Here is a 14868-nt window from a genome sequence, read left to right as displayed (position 1 = left end):
GAATTCCAGAGATTCACCACCCTTTGAGTGAAGAAGTTCCTCCTCAACTCTGTTCTAAACTGTCCCCCCCCCCCCCTTATTTTGAGGCTGTCCCCTCTAGTTCTGGTTTCCTTTCTAAGTGGAAAGAATCTCTCTACCTCTACCCTATCTAGCTCCTTCATTATGTTGTATGTCTCTATAAGATCCCCCCTCAGCCTTCTAAACTCCAACGAGTACAGGCCCAGTCTATGCAATCTCTCCTCATAAGCCAACCCCCTCATCTCTGACATCAGCCTAGTGAACCTTCTCTGCACTCCCTCCAAGGCCAACATAGAACATTACAACACAGTACAGGCCCTTCAGCCCTCAATGTTGTGCCGAGCTATGTCCAAACCCAAGATCAAGCTGTCCCACTCCCTATCATTCTGGAGTGCTCCATGTGTCTATCCAATAACCGCTTGAAAGTTCCTAAAGTGTCCAACTCCACTATCACAGCAGGCAGTGCATTCCACACCCCAACCACTCTCTGAGTAAAGAACCTACCTTGGACATCCCTCCTATATCTCCCAACATGAACCTTATAGTTCAAGGGAGAGAGTCAGTGATAGAGAGAGAGAGACAGAGAGATACACAGAGCGAGAATGAGTGATAGGGAACAAGACATAGAGAGAGACAGAGAGAGTGTGTGCGAGAGAGAGAGAGTGTGTGCGAGAGAGAGAGAGTGTGTGCGAGAGAGAGAGAGTGTGTGCGAGAGAGAGAGAGTGTGTGCGAGAGAGAGAGAGTGTGTGCGAGAGAGAGAGAGTGTGTGCGAGAGAGAGAGAGTGTGTGCGAGAGAGAGAGAGTGTGTGCGAGAGAGAGAGAGTGTGTGCGAGAGAGAGAGTGTGTGCGACAGAGAGAGAGTGTGTGCGACAGAGAGAGAGTGTGTGCGAGAGAGAGAGAGTGTGTGCGAGAGAGAGAGAGAGTGTGTGCGAGAGAGAGAGTGTGTGCGAGAGAGAGAGAGTGTGTGCGAGAGAGAGAGAGAGTGTGTGCGAGAGAGAGAGAGAGTGTGTGCGAGAGAGAGAGAGAGTGTGTGCGAGAGAGAGAGAGTGTGTGCGAGAGAGAGAGAGAGTGTGTGCGAGAGAGAGAGAGTGTGTGCGAGAGAGAGAGAGAGTGTGTGCGAGAGAGAGAGAGAGTGTGTGCGAGAGAGAGAGAGTGCGTGCGAGAGAGAGAGAGTGCGTGCGAGAGAGAGAGAGTGCGTGCGAGAGAGAGAGAGTGCGTGCGAGAGAGAGAGAGTGCGTGCGAGAGAGAGAGAGTGCGTGCGAGAGAGAGAGAGTGCGTGCGAGAGAGAGAGAGTGCGTGCGAGAGAGAGAGAGTGCGTGCGAGAGAGAGAGAGTGCGTGCGAGAGAGAGAGAGTGCGTGCGAGAGAGAGAGAGTGCGTGCGAGAGAGAGAGAGTGCGTGCGAGAGAGAGAGAGTGCGTGCGAGAGAGAGAGAGTGCGTGCGAGAGAGAGAGTGTGTGTGCGAGAGAGAGAGAGTGTGTGCAAGAGAGAGAGAGTGTGTGCAAGAGAGAGAGAGTGTGTGCAAGAGAGAGAGAGCGTGCGAGAGTGTGTGCACGAGAGAAAGTGTGTGCGAGAGAGAGTGTCCGAGAGAGAATGCGAAAGAGAGAGTGTGTGAGAAAGAGTGTGCGAGAGAGAGAGTTTGCGAGAGAGAAACAGATTAAATTTGCAATCAAACCCGTTCAGTAATGGTAAGAAACATTAATGATCTCGAGAGATCCTCAGATAGTTCCAATTCAGTAAGTAACTTCTCAAATTGAGTCTGAAGATATTGAGCTGTAATGTCTGGGTCACAGAGAGGGGGTTTAATCTGCCGGGGGTGGGGTAGAGGGAGTGAGCAGAGAGCAAGTACCGAGAGGGCAGAGGTTGGGCCTCAATGTAGGAACGTGTAAATCGCTGAATGTCATGTTACTGCAATACTGAATATCAGTTTTCCAGTATTTTCCCAATCACCATTCCTCATGGGATCTCACAGTCCCTGAATCTGTTCACACTCTCTCTGAAGAGGGGATAACACGGATAGAGAGGTGGTCACACCGCAGGCTCAGACTCTGCAGGCAGGGAGAGAATGGGTGACCACCAGACAGAGTAAGAGAGATAGGCAGATAGTGCAGGAATCTCCTGTGGCCATTCCCCTGCTGAACAGATATACCGCTTTGGATACTGTTGAGGGGAATAACTTCTCTGGGGAAAGCAGCAGCAGCCAAATTCGCTGCACCACGGTTGGTTCTACTGCAGTGGGGAGGGTAAAAAGTGTGTCAGTGCAATAGTTATAGGGGATTCAGTTGTAAGGGGAATAGACAAGCATTTCTGTGGCTGCAAATGAGATTCCAGGATGGTATGTTGCCTCCTTGGTGCTAGGGTCAAGGATGTCTTGGAGCGGCTGCAGGAGATTCTGAAGGGGGAGGGCGAGTGATCGTGGTACACATCGGTACAAACAACACAGGTAAAACAAGGGGATGAGGTCCTAAAAGCAGAATACAGGGAGCTAGGAAGAAAGTTAAGAAATCGGATCTCCAAAGTAGTGACCACAGGGTTACTACCCTGGAGGACTGCAGGTTCTGCGGGGAGGTGGGACCTGTAGAAATTGGAGGGGTTACATCTGGGCAGTCCAAGGGGACTGTTTGCTAGAGCAGTTGCGGAGGATTTAAACTAATGTGTAAAGTGGATGGGAACTTATGTGAAGAGTCAGAGAAGGAGAGAGCAAGGACAAAAACAAAAGGTAGAAAAGGAAATAAGTGATAGGCAGAGAAACCAAAGACAAAATTCAAACAGGGTTATAGAGAAAAATACTGGGATCAAGACAAACAAATCCAAAAGACAAGTTTAAAAACTCTGTGCCTTAATGCGTGGAGCATTTGCAATAAAACGGATGAACTAATCATGCAGATAGATATAACCGAATACGATATAATTGGGATTACGAAGATATGGCTGCAGGGTGACCGGGGGTGGGAATTGAGGGTATTCAGTATTTAGGAAAGACAGGCATAAAGGAAAAGGTGGTGGAGTGACACTGCTGGTTAAAGAGGTAATTAACACAACAGTGAGAAAGGGTATTCACTCTGACAACGTGGAGTCTGTGCGGGTAGAGCTGAGAAATATCAAGGGACAAAAAACATTCGTGGGTGTCATATATAAACCCCCAAACTGCAGCACTGATGTTGGGAATGGCATTAAACACAAAATTAGAGATGCATGTGACAAAGGAATGTCAGTGATGATGGGTTATTTTAACTTGCTCATAGATTGGGCAAATCAAATTAGCCACAATGCCGTAGAGGAGGAATTCCTGGAGTGTATATGGGATGGTTTTCTTGACCAATATGTGGAGGAACCAACCAGAGAGCAGGCCATCCTCGACTGGGTACTGTGTAATAAGAAGGGAGTTATTGCCAATCCAGCTGTACGAGGACCTTTGGGGATGAGCGATCATAACATGATAGAATTTATTATCAAGGTGGAGAGTGAAGTAGTTGATTCGGAGACTAGGGTGCTGAATCTTAATAAAGGAAACTATGAGGATATGAGGCACGAGTTGACCTTGAAAGACTGGGGAGAGTTACTTAAAGCGATGCCAGTGGATAGACAATGGCAAACACTCAGGGAACACATGGGGGAACTGCAGCAACTGTTTATTCCTGTCTGACACAAAAGGAAACTGGGGAAGACGGCCAATCCATGGCTTACAAAGGAAATTAGAGAGAGTGTCCGATCTAAGGAAGAAGCATACAGATTGGCCAAGAAAAATAATCGGTCTGAGGATTGGGAGCAGTTTAGAATTCAGCAAAGAAGGACCAAGGGATTGATTAAAAAGGGGGAAATACAGTACAAAAGGAAGCTTGCAGGGAACATAAAGACTGACACTGAGTTTCTATAGATACGTGAAGAGAAAGAGGTTCCAATAAAGACAAATGTAGGTCCCCTACAGACAGAAACAAGGGAATGTCTAATAGGGGAGAAAGAAACGGCCAAGTAACTGAATACATACTTTAGTTCTGTCTTCACAAAAGAGAATCGAAATCAGATACCAGGAATGTTGGAGAATGCAGGATTTAATGAGAGGGAAGAACTGAGGGAGATCAATATTAGTGGAGAAATGGTTCTGGGAAAATTGATGGGATTGAAGGCGGATAAATCCCCAGGGCCGGATAATCTATATCCCAGAGTACTGAAGGAAGTGGCTCGAGAAATAGTGGATGCATTGGTGGTCACCTTCCAGGATTCTACAGACTCTGGAACAGTCCCTGCAGATTGGAGGGGAGTGAATCTCACTCCAATATTCAAAAAGAGAGATAGAGAGAAAACAGGGAATTATAGACCAGTTAGCTTAACATCGGCAATGGGGAAATTCTCAAATCCATTACCAAAGACTTTATAGCGAAGCATTTAAAAGCAGTGGCAGGAACAGAGAGAGTCAGCACGGATTTATGAAGGGGAAATCATGCTTGATGAATCTGTTGGAATTCTTTGAAGATGTAACTAGTAGAGTTGACAAGTCCAGATATACCAGTCAATGTGGTATATTTGGACTTTCAGGAAGTGTTTGACAAAGTCAAAGCTTATCGTGAAAGATTAAAGCAGATGGGATTGGGGGGAAGTGTGTTGAGATGGAAGGAAAACTGGTTGGCAGAGAGGAAACAAAGAGTAGGAATTAATGGGTGCTTTTCAAATTGGCCGGCAGGAACTGGGAGGGGTGTCATAGGGATCGGTGCTGGGGCCCCAGCTATTCACAATATATATTAATGATTTGGATGAGATAACATCTCAAAGTTTGCAGATGATACCAAGTTGGGGGGGTGAACTGTGAGGAGGATGCAGAAATCCTTCAGAATGATCTGGACAGGTTGGGTGAGTGGGTAAATCAATGGCAGATGCAGAATAATTTGGATAAATGTGAAGTTATTCGCTTTGGAAGCAAAAACAAGGCAGCAGATTACTACCTGAATGGCTGTAAATTGGGAGAGGGGAGTGTGCAGAGGGACCTGGGTGTCCTTGTGCCCCAGTCACTGAAGGTAAGCATGCAGGGGCAGCAGGCGGTAAAGAAGGTAAATGGTATGTTGCCCTTCATTGCGAGAGGTTTCGAGTACAGGAGCAGGGTTGTTGTTGCAATTATACAGGGGCCTTGGTGAGGCCACACCTAGAGTATTGTGTGCGGTTTTGGTCTCCTTTTCTGAGGAAGGATGTTCTTGCCCTCGAGGGAGAGCAGTGAAGGTTTACCAGGCTGATTCTGGGGATGGTGGGACTGATGTATGAGGAGAGATTGACCAGGTTAGGATTGTTTTCACTGGAGTTCAGACGTATGAGGGGGGATCTCATAGAGATTTATAAAATTCTAACAGGTCTAGACAGGGTAGATGCAGGGAGGATGTTCCCGATGGTGGGGGAGTCCAGAACCAGGGGTCACAGTCTGAGGATTCGGGGTAGACCATTTAGGACGGAGATGAGGAGACATTTCTTCACCCAGAGAGTGGTGATCCTGTGGAATTCATTCCCACAGGAAGTAGTTGATGCCAAAACATTGAATATATTCAAGAGGCGGCTGGATATAGCACATGGAGCGAATGGGATCAAAGGTTATGGGGAGAAAACAGGATTAGACTATTGAGTTGGATGATCAGCCATGATGGTGATGAATGGTGGAGCAGGCTGGAAGGGCTGAATGGCCTCCTGCTCCTATCCTCTATGTTTTTACGATATTGTTCGGAGTGAGTGCGCAGTATACATACTTCCCATCAGCCAGGTTGACACCATTAAATAAGGGATATTCCTCGGGACTTGGTTTTCCTGTATGGTCTTCATAGAGGAAGATGGGACTGCGTGCAACCTCCAAACCCAACTGCTGGATTCCCTGCTCATTGTACAGGGACAGGAGGAATGCCTCCTTCCCTTTCTGAGCACGAACCGTCAACAAGATGGAGAAATCTTCTGGGAACGCTGAATCTGTAAAATAACGGAAAATTCAACAGTCAGAGATTCCGAATGAAATTCAACAGATTTCACACAAAGATAAACTCTGACAAAAATATCAGTGACAGTGAGCAACGTGAGATGGGGACAGTGTAGAGAGAGCTTTACTCTGTATCTAACCCCGTGCTGTACCTGTCCTGGGAGCGTTTGATGGGGGACAGTGTAGAGGGAGCTTTACTCTGTATCTAACCCCGTGCTGTACCTGTCCTGGGAGTGTTTGATGGGGGGACAGTGTAGAGGGAGCTTTACTCTGTATCTAACCCCTTGCTGTACCTGTCCTGGGAGCGTTTGATGGGGGACAGTGTAGAGGGAGCTTTACTCTGTATCTAACCCCGTGCTGCACCTGTCCTGGGAGTGTTTGATGCCCTGTTTTTGCTGTCAGTTGGCGTGGGAGCTGAAACCTGTGAGTGAAGAGGGTGGTAATGAACTGATGCCACGGGTGTTCACGCTGGCACTGTCGCTGCCCACTTTGACTGAAGCTCATCATTTGACAGACCTGGAGAATCCTCTTGATGAACAGCCTGCAAGATTCCTTCAGGCAGCAGGTGTGAAGAATACAAACGCCACCCTGCTCTGCCTCCCCATCGCCTCTCTCCTTCCCTCAACTCCTGCTTAATCCTCAGAGTTTCGATCTGACATCCCGAATTGGGACAGCAGAAAATCTTTCATCCAATACTGTGCTGGGACACTCAAAAGGGAAATGATTGCTGCTCTGAACTCCATTTCTGAAATTGCAGTGCAGAGTATTCACAATCTCAATGAGTCATATTCCGAATCCAGCACTGGGATTGCCCATTTTCATAACACCTGCCTGCTCCCCCTTTCCTACCCTGTCCTGCTCCCCCTGTCTCCCCCACCCACCCCCATCCTGCTCCCCCTCACCCAACCCATCCTGCTCTACCTGTCCCCCCAACGGCCTGCTCTCCCTGATCTCTCCATTCTGCTCCCCCTATTCCCCCGTGCTGCTCCCCCTGTCCCCCCCGTCCTGCTCCCCCTGTCCCCCACCCTCCATCCTGCTCCCACCCCGCCCACCTCCCCACCACCCCCGTCCTGTCCCCACTGTCCCAGCCCATCCTGCTCCTGAAAGCTCCACTCTTCACACACAACCCTTTCTTCGCTGCTTTTATCTTTTGTCAACTGAATGTCCTCCTAAACTCTCCCCAATCAACAGACACCCATCACCAACCTCCTGGCAGGGTCAGGTACATCTCCCACACCCACTGCACCAACGCACTCCAGGCAACATGCCCCCTGCCTGCTCCCACCGCCACGGTGCTTCCTCATTAACATCCCCCTCCACCCCACCCCCCCACCCCCGCTGTCCTGCCCCACCCCCTGCTGCGCTTCTTCTCCCCCCTGCTGTGCTTCCCCACCGCCCGCTGTGCTCCCCCCACCCCCCTGCTGCGCTCCCCCACACCCCATGCCGCACTTCCCCACCCCCTCCCTCAGTGCTCCTCCACACCCCCGCTGCGCTCCCCCACCACTCCCCCGGCTGCACCTCCTCACACCCCCTCCTGCGCTCCCCCCCCGCCACCGGCTGCACTCCCCCCTCCCCTCCGCTGCCAACACGTCAATTTTAAAATTCTTGTCCTTTGTCCACTCTCCAGGATCCCCCACAGTCCTTCCGTCCTCCCAGGCATCTGCAAACTCTGCCATCTAGGACATTCCTCAGCTAACGTTCGGGTGACCTGCGTTCGAATCCCGCCATGGCAGATGGTGGAATTTAAATTCAGTGAAAAAACATCTGGAATTAAGAATCTACTGATGACCCATTGTCGATTGCTGGAAAAACCCACCTGGGTCACTAATGTCCTTTAGGGAAGGAAATCTGCCGTCCTTACCCAGTCTGGCCTACATGAGACTCCAGAACCACAGCAATGTGGGTGACTCTTAAATGTCCTCAGGGATGGGTAATAAATACCAGCCCAGCCAGCGAAGCCCGTGTCCCACAAATGAATAATAGAAAGAAAGATTCCCAAGGCCCTCTCTTTGGCAGTTGTGGCTACAACTCAATCCCTCGATTAATGAAGGCCAGTACACCATACGCCTTCTTAACCACATCCTCCACCTGCAAAGCTGATTTGAGAGTCCTATGAACCCGGACCCCAAGATCCTTCTGATCTTCCACACTGCTAAGAGTCTTACCCTTAATGTCATATTCCTTCATCCCATTTGACCTCCAAAATGAACCACCACACACTTATCTGGGTTGAAGTCCATCTGCCACTTCTCCGCCCAGTCTTGCATCCTATCTGTATCTCGCTGCAACTTCTGACATCCCCCTAGACTATCCACAACACTTTTGACCTTCATGTTGTTGGCAAACTTACCAACCCATCTCCCACTTCCTCATCCAGGTCATTTATAAAAATCACAAACAGCAAGGGTCCCAGAACAGATCCCTGGGGCACTCCACTGGTGACCGACCTCCATGCTGAAAAAGACCCATCCACAACCACACTCTGCCTTCTGTGGACAAGCCAGTTCTGGATCCACAAAGCAATGTCCCCTTGGATCCCATGGCCCCCAACTTTTTCAATAAGCCTTGCATGGGGAACCTTTTCAAACGCCTTGCTGAAGTCCATATAAACCACATCTACCGCTCTTCCTTCGTCAATGTGTTTAGTCACGTCTTCAAAAAATTCAACCAGGCTCGTAAGACACGATCTGCCTTTAACAAAGCCGTGCTGACTACTTTTGATCATACTATACCTCTCCAAATGTTCATAAATCCTGTCTCTCAGGATCTTCTCCGTCAACTTACCAACCACTGAGGTTAGACTCACCAGTCGATAATTTCCTGGGCTATCCCTGTTCCCTTTCTTGAATAGAGGAACCACATCCGCAATCCTCCAAAACCTCTCCCATCTCCATTGATGATGCAAAGATCATCGCCAGAGGCTCTGCAATCTCTTCCCTCACCTCCCACAGTAACCTGGGGTACATCCCATCCGGTCCTGGCAACTTATCTAACTTGATGCTATTCAAAAGCTCCAACACATCCTCTTTCTTAATGTCAACATACTCAAGCTTTTCAGTACACCGCAAGCCTGCACTACAACCACCAAGATCCTTTTCCATGTGAATACCGAAGTAAAGTATTCATGGAGCACCTCTGCTAATTCTACCGGTTCTATACAAAATTTCCCACCTTCACATTTAAAGGTCCTATTCCTTCGCATCTCATCCTTTTACTCTTCACATATTTGTAGAACGCCTGAGAGTTTTCCTTAATCTTACCTGCCAAGGTCTTCTCATGACCCCTCCTGGCTTTCCTCATTTCCTTCTTAAGCTCGGGAATTCCCTCCCTAAATCTCTCCACCTCTCTCTCTCCCTTAAGATGCTATTTAAAGCCTCCCTCTCTGACCGAGTCTCTGGTCAGTGGCGGAATTTTACCACCAAGTCCGCCCCCAAGGCTCACAGAGTAGCAATCTCCATTGGACTCAGGGAACTTGTTATGAACCTTCTCTGAGCGAAGTCGTAAAATACCAGCCAATGTCTCCACATTCAGGCAACCTCTTATTTCATAAATGATCCTTGGAGTAAAATGTGACATTTTTGCTGATCCTGAAGGTGCTATATGAATTCAGGTTGTTATGTATTGGGGACTGGGCCAGCATTTCTATTCTGCAGGGGGTGGGGGTGGTGGGGAGGGGGAGGTTTGTGTGTCTCGGACACTGTGCAGCAGGATGGTGGCTGTTTGCAGACAGAGATACAGCAGCACTCTGCGCTCCTGGAAAATATGTGCTCAAACATGCCGCTGAGGGCACTGCTGTGTCTCAGCCCGAGGCTCAGAAGCTGCCAGTCAATGGGCAGGTGTCGGACAGACATTTCGCAGACACCATGCCTGTTAGAAAGAACTGACCGATGATGCCATCCCCATCACTGACTCGCTGTCCTGCCTCCCGCAATGTTCCAGCTGCAATCCCCAGAATAATCGCCAGTACATCTCACTGACAAACACCAATCACGGATTTGTGGGTTCCAGTTCCACTCCGGACATCTGAGTCCATAATCCAGGGAACTAGCCCAGTGAAATACTGAGGGTGTGCCGCACTGTCAGAGGGTCAGTGCTGAGGGAGTGCCGCACTGTCAGAGGGTCAGTGCTGAGGGAGTGCCGCACTGTCAGAGGGTCAGTGCTGAGGGAGTGCCACACCATCAGAGGGTCAGTGCTGAGGGAGTGCCGCACTGTCAGAGGGTCAGTATTTAGAAATGATTTTAATTGTTGAGGATTCGGGAGATGAAGTGGGCTGGAAATTTTTGTGTTGTGGTCAGATAATCAAAGTGTAATTTGAACAGTGACAGCCAGAGTGAAGCTTCTGCTCTGAGTCACGTCCGAGGAGATATTGATGAGAATCCCTCAGTGATCCCTTCCCTGTTTGATTCTGGAGAGGGGGAGCTTACCCAGGAATCCACCTTTCACCTAAATGTACATCAGCGGCAAATTAACTCCACATTTCAGCCATTCCGTCATATCCAGGCCTGCTCTCTCAGAGGCTGCAAGGCCGCTCCCCATGGCAACCACCCCATAAAACACAGCAACTCCTGCAGCAGATTGGTCACTTGCTGCCCCAAAGCCCCCAACTAACCACCACCCCCCTCCCCTTTACTCATTCCCCAAGTTGACAGCCATTTTCTTTATTAATTATTTCATGAATGTTCTGGAATGTTGCCTGCTTCTGCTGATTATCCGCTGGCTGCAGTGCCTTGGACATGTTTAGTTTAGTGGAGTTACTCATCGCTCTGCCTGCTCATTGTTCTGGGCGCCGTGCCAATCTCTGCTGCTCCACTTTATCCATATTCCCTGCTGACGTGGACTCGTCTCCGACTGCGGGAGGGGGGTGGGGGGAAGGAAGTGTTGGGTTGTGGGGGGTGGGGGTACAGTGGTTCCCTCCCCCTCCCCATTCCTGCTGTTGGCTGTAGTGTTTGTTCCAAAATTGGATGACAAATGATTCCGCAAAGAGGAATCGTAGGGACTGATCTCTCCTGTTCCGGCTTTTTTAATAAACTATGGAATGACTGGATATACTCGGGGAAGAGTTCAGAGTTTTGAGACCAAAGCGTTTGGCTAAGAGTCACGTGGCCAGTTCTTACAGGGGTAATCTTTACCAGGTGTGACCTACATGTTTGATATGGGCCCAAAATAAATCCCAAAAACAGACCAGAATGAACCAGAGTAATTATAAAGAAGCTGGAGTAATTACTGTAGGTCATTGCTAGGGAACATCCGAGCAGGAGGCCATTCAGCCCTTCAAGCCTGCTCACGGCTGATCTGGTTCTGAGCTCAACTCCATTTTACTGTCTGTCCTCCATGACCCTCGTTCACCTCAATGAATGAGAAATCCCTCCAATTTGAACGGATTCAGTGACCCCGGCCTGCACGCTTCTGGTAGGAAAATTCCAAAAACTAACAAACCTCTCAGCAATACAATCCTCCTCACCTCCTGGGAGACCTCCAGCTGCAATGCTCAAGCCTCCTCCAATAAGTGGAAACATCCTCCAGGTATCCAACCCGTCAAATCTCCGCAAGATCCCGTCTCTCAATAAGATCACCTCGCATTCGTACTGACCCTCTGACAGTGCGGCACTCCCTCAGCACTGACCTTTGCTCCCTCGGTGGTTTTTTGTGGAATGGAGTTGGGTTTGGGAGGATGTTGTCAGTTATTGTAATCGGCTCAGCCACACACTCTAATTGGACAGTGCTAGAGGGAAGTCCATCTGGATTGAGCCAATGTTTTTCAAGCTACAAATCCCCCCGAGCCTGCTCTGCCATCCAATCAGATCGCGACTGATCCAGCGTTCGTCTCGTCCACTTTCTCCACCCTTTCCCCAAAACCCACGATTCTCTAACTAATCAATAACCTGTCTGTCTCAGCCTTAATTATTCACCAGGACAGTCCGCCCATGGCTCGCTCCAAAACTGAGTTCCCAAGACCCTCCACCCTCTGACAGGAGAAACTCCTCCTCACCTCAGGCTTAAACTGACCCCTCCCCAGCCCGCCTTCATCCTGAGACTGTGCCCTCTGAACTCTCCTGGACTCGATATCTCACAGTGAATGCTGGGAGAAACATGGCAAATATTCAGCCCATTCCACTCAGACCGTTCTCCCAGCAGCCTCTGTTTGTATCTTGGAGCGAGAAAAGAACACCTTCTGTTCAGGAATCATCCAATCATTCAGTTCCTGCTCTCCAATGGGGACAGGACGCAGTGGGAATGGACATGGTGGGTGGTCAATGATGGGTGGATGGATGGGGGCAGGGCAGTCAGAGTGCAGAGGTCACTCCAGGATTGACCCTGAGCAGAGATAGGGAGAGCTGTGTTGGAGGGGAGAGGGTTGGGGTTGGACTCTGCGCTGAGGGACACCCACACAGCAAGCGGGGAGCAATGTTCAGCTGACAGTCTCCAGCACGTCCTCCAGTTTATGTTGCTGCACAATTTTATCCCACAGCCAAATCCAGATAACTTAGTTTGGCATGAACTCCTGCAGCTTTGGCTGACTTTCCTTAAATAATAATGTAACGTTCAGTAAATCCAACAATAATAATATCATCCTTTCAGGAATGGAACAAAACAGCAAAGTAAAACTTGTCCTGCTCCCCGTAAAATATCTGTTACTGAGCTGCGAGCATGGCAAAGAATTCCAGCTCTGACTCATCATTTAGATTTCATTAAATAAACTGCACGTGGATTTCATGTTCTTGAGGATTGAGAAAGAGATCAATTCGCTTAAAGACATCAAACACTCCCAGGACAGGTACACCACGGGGTTAGATACAGAGTAAAGCTTCCTCTACACTGTCCCCCATCAAACACTCCCAGGACAGGTACAGCAAGGGGTTAGATATAGAGTAAAGCTCCCTCTACACTGTCCCCATCAAACACTCCCAGGACAGGTACAGCAAGGGGTTTGATACAGAGTAAAGCTCCCTCTACACTGTCCCCATCAAACACTCCCAGGACAGGGACAGCACGGGGTTAGATACAGAGTAAAGCTCCCTCTACACTGTCCCCCCCATCAAACACTCCCAGGACAGGTACAGCACAGGGTTAGATACAGAGTAAAGCTCCCTCCACACTGTCCCCATCAAACACTCCCAGGACAGGTACAGCAAGGGGTTTGATACAGAGTAAAGCTCCCTCTACACTGTCCCCCATCAAACACTCCCAGGACAGGTACAGCATGGGGTTAGATACAGAGTAAAGCTCCCTCTACACTGTCCCCATCAAACACTCCCAGGACAGGTACAGCAAGGGGTTAGATACAGAGTAAAGCTCCCTCTACACTGTCCCCATCAAACACTCCCAGGACAGGTACAGCACAGGGTTAGATACAGAGTAAAGCTTGCTCTATACTTTCCCATCAAATACAGTAAGAAGCCTCACAACACCAGGTTAAAGTCCAACCAATTTATTTGATAGTAAACTCACTAGCTTTCGGGGTTTGTCTGAGCCCAGATCTCTCCAAAGTTTTGCAAGCAAAAAACCGCACCGACCGCCTCAGAAGACAAACACGGGACACGGTGGACAGAGTACCCTTTGTCGTCCAGTATTTCCCCAGAGCGGAGAAGCTACGACATCTTCTCCGGAGTCTTCAACACATCATCGATGATGACAAACGTCTCGCCAGGGCTATCCCCATATCCCCACTTCTTGCTTTCAGACAACCGCACAACCTCAAACAGACCATTGTCTGCAGCAAACTACCCAGCCTTCAGGAGAACAGTGACCACAACACCACACAACCCTGCCACAGCAACCTCCGCAAGACATCATGGATCATCGACATGGATGACATCATCTCACGTGAGAACACCATCCACCAGGTACACAGTAAATACTCTTGCAACTCGGCCAACATTGTCTACCTGATACGCTGCAGGAAAGGATGTCCCGAGGCATGGTACATTGGGGAGACCATGCAGACGCTACGACAACGGATGAATGAACATCGCTCAACAATCACCAGGCAAGACTTTTCCCTTCCTGTTGGCGAACACTTCAGTGGTCACGGGCATTCAGCCTCTGACCTTCGGGTAAGCATTCTCCAAGGCGGCCTTCACGACACACGACAGCGCAGAGTCGCTGAACAGAGACTGATAGCCAAGTTCCGCACATGAGGCCGGCCTCAACAGGGATCTTGGGTTCATGTCGCACTATCTGTAACCCCCGTGACTTGCCTGAACTTGCAAAATCTCACTAACTGTCCTGTCCGGAGACAATACACATCTCTTTAACCTGTGCTTAACCCTCTCTCCACTCACATTGTCGGCATCTTTACAACTTGAACAGCAGGTTAGGTGTAAAGATTCGCATTCTAATCAGCAATTTGTAAACTGTCTGTGCTTCATATGCTCTGTCAGAGGCCAGAACTCTCCATTCACCTGAAGAAGGGGTAAACCCCAAAAGCTTGTGAGTTTACTATCAAATAAATCGGTTGGACTTTAACCTGGTGTTGTCAGACTTTTTACTGTGTTTATCCCATCAAACACTCCCAGGTACAGCACGGGGTTAGGTACAGAGTAAAGCTCCCTCTACACTGTCCCCATCAAACACTCCCAGGACAGGTACAGCACGGGGTTAGATACAGAGTAAAGCTCCCTCTACACTGTCCCCCATCAAACACTCCCAGGACAGGTACAGCACGGGGTTAGATACAGAGTAAAGCTCCCTCTACACTGTCCCCCATCAAACACTCCCAGGACTAGTACAGCACGGGGTTAGATACAGAGTAAAGCTCCCTCTACACTGTCCCCATCAAACACTCCCAGGACAGGTACAGCACGGGGTTAGATGCAGAGTAAACCTCTCTATACTGTCCCCCATCATACACTCCCAGGACAGGTACAGCACGGGGGTAGATACAGAGTAAAGCTCCCTCTACACTG

At 49.2% G+C, this 14868-nt stretch overlaps 1 protein-coding gene across 1 annotated transcript in view; it reads right to left on the bottom strand.

Moving 5' to 3' along the window:
• col5a1 (procollagen, type V, alpha 1) overlaps window positions 1–14868 on the bottom strand; it is a 268503-nt gene that overhangs the window by 204656 nt on the left and 48979 nt on the right. The window contains exon 3 of the mRNA XM_080212368.1: window positions 5742–5955. Within this exon, the coding sequence (XP_080068494.1) occupies window positions 5742–5955 (214 nt within the window). The remainder of the gene's footprint in view (window positions 1–5741; window positions 5956–14868) is intronic.

Source organism: Carcharhinus amblyrhynchos, chromosome 25 (assembly GCF_965287045.1).
Source record: "Carcharhinus amblyrhynchos chromosome 25, sCarAmb.v2.hapA, whole genome shotgun sequence".
In the NCBI taxonomy this organism is placed as follows: domain Eukaryota; kingdom Metazoa; phylum Chordata; class Chondrichthyes; order Carcharhiniformes; family Carcharhinidae; genus Carcharhinus; species Carcharhinus amblyrhynchos.
The sequence above is the reverse complement of the archived record's forward strand: the minus strand, read 5'-3'. Positions and strand labels throughout refer to the sequence as shown.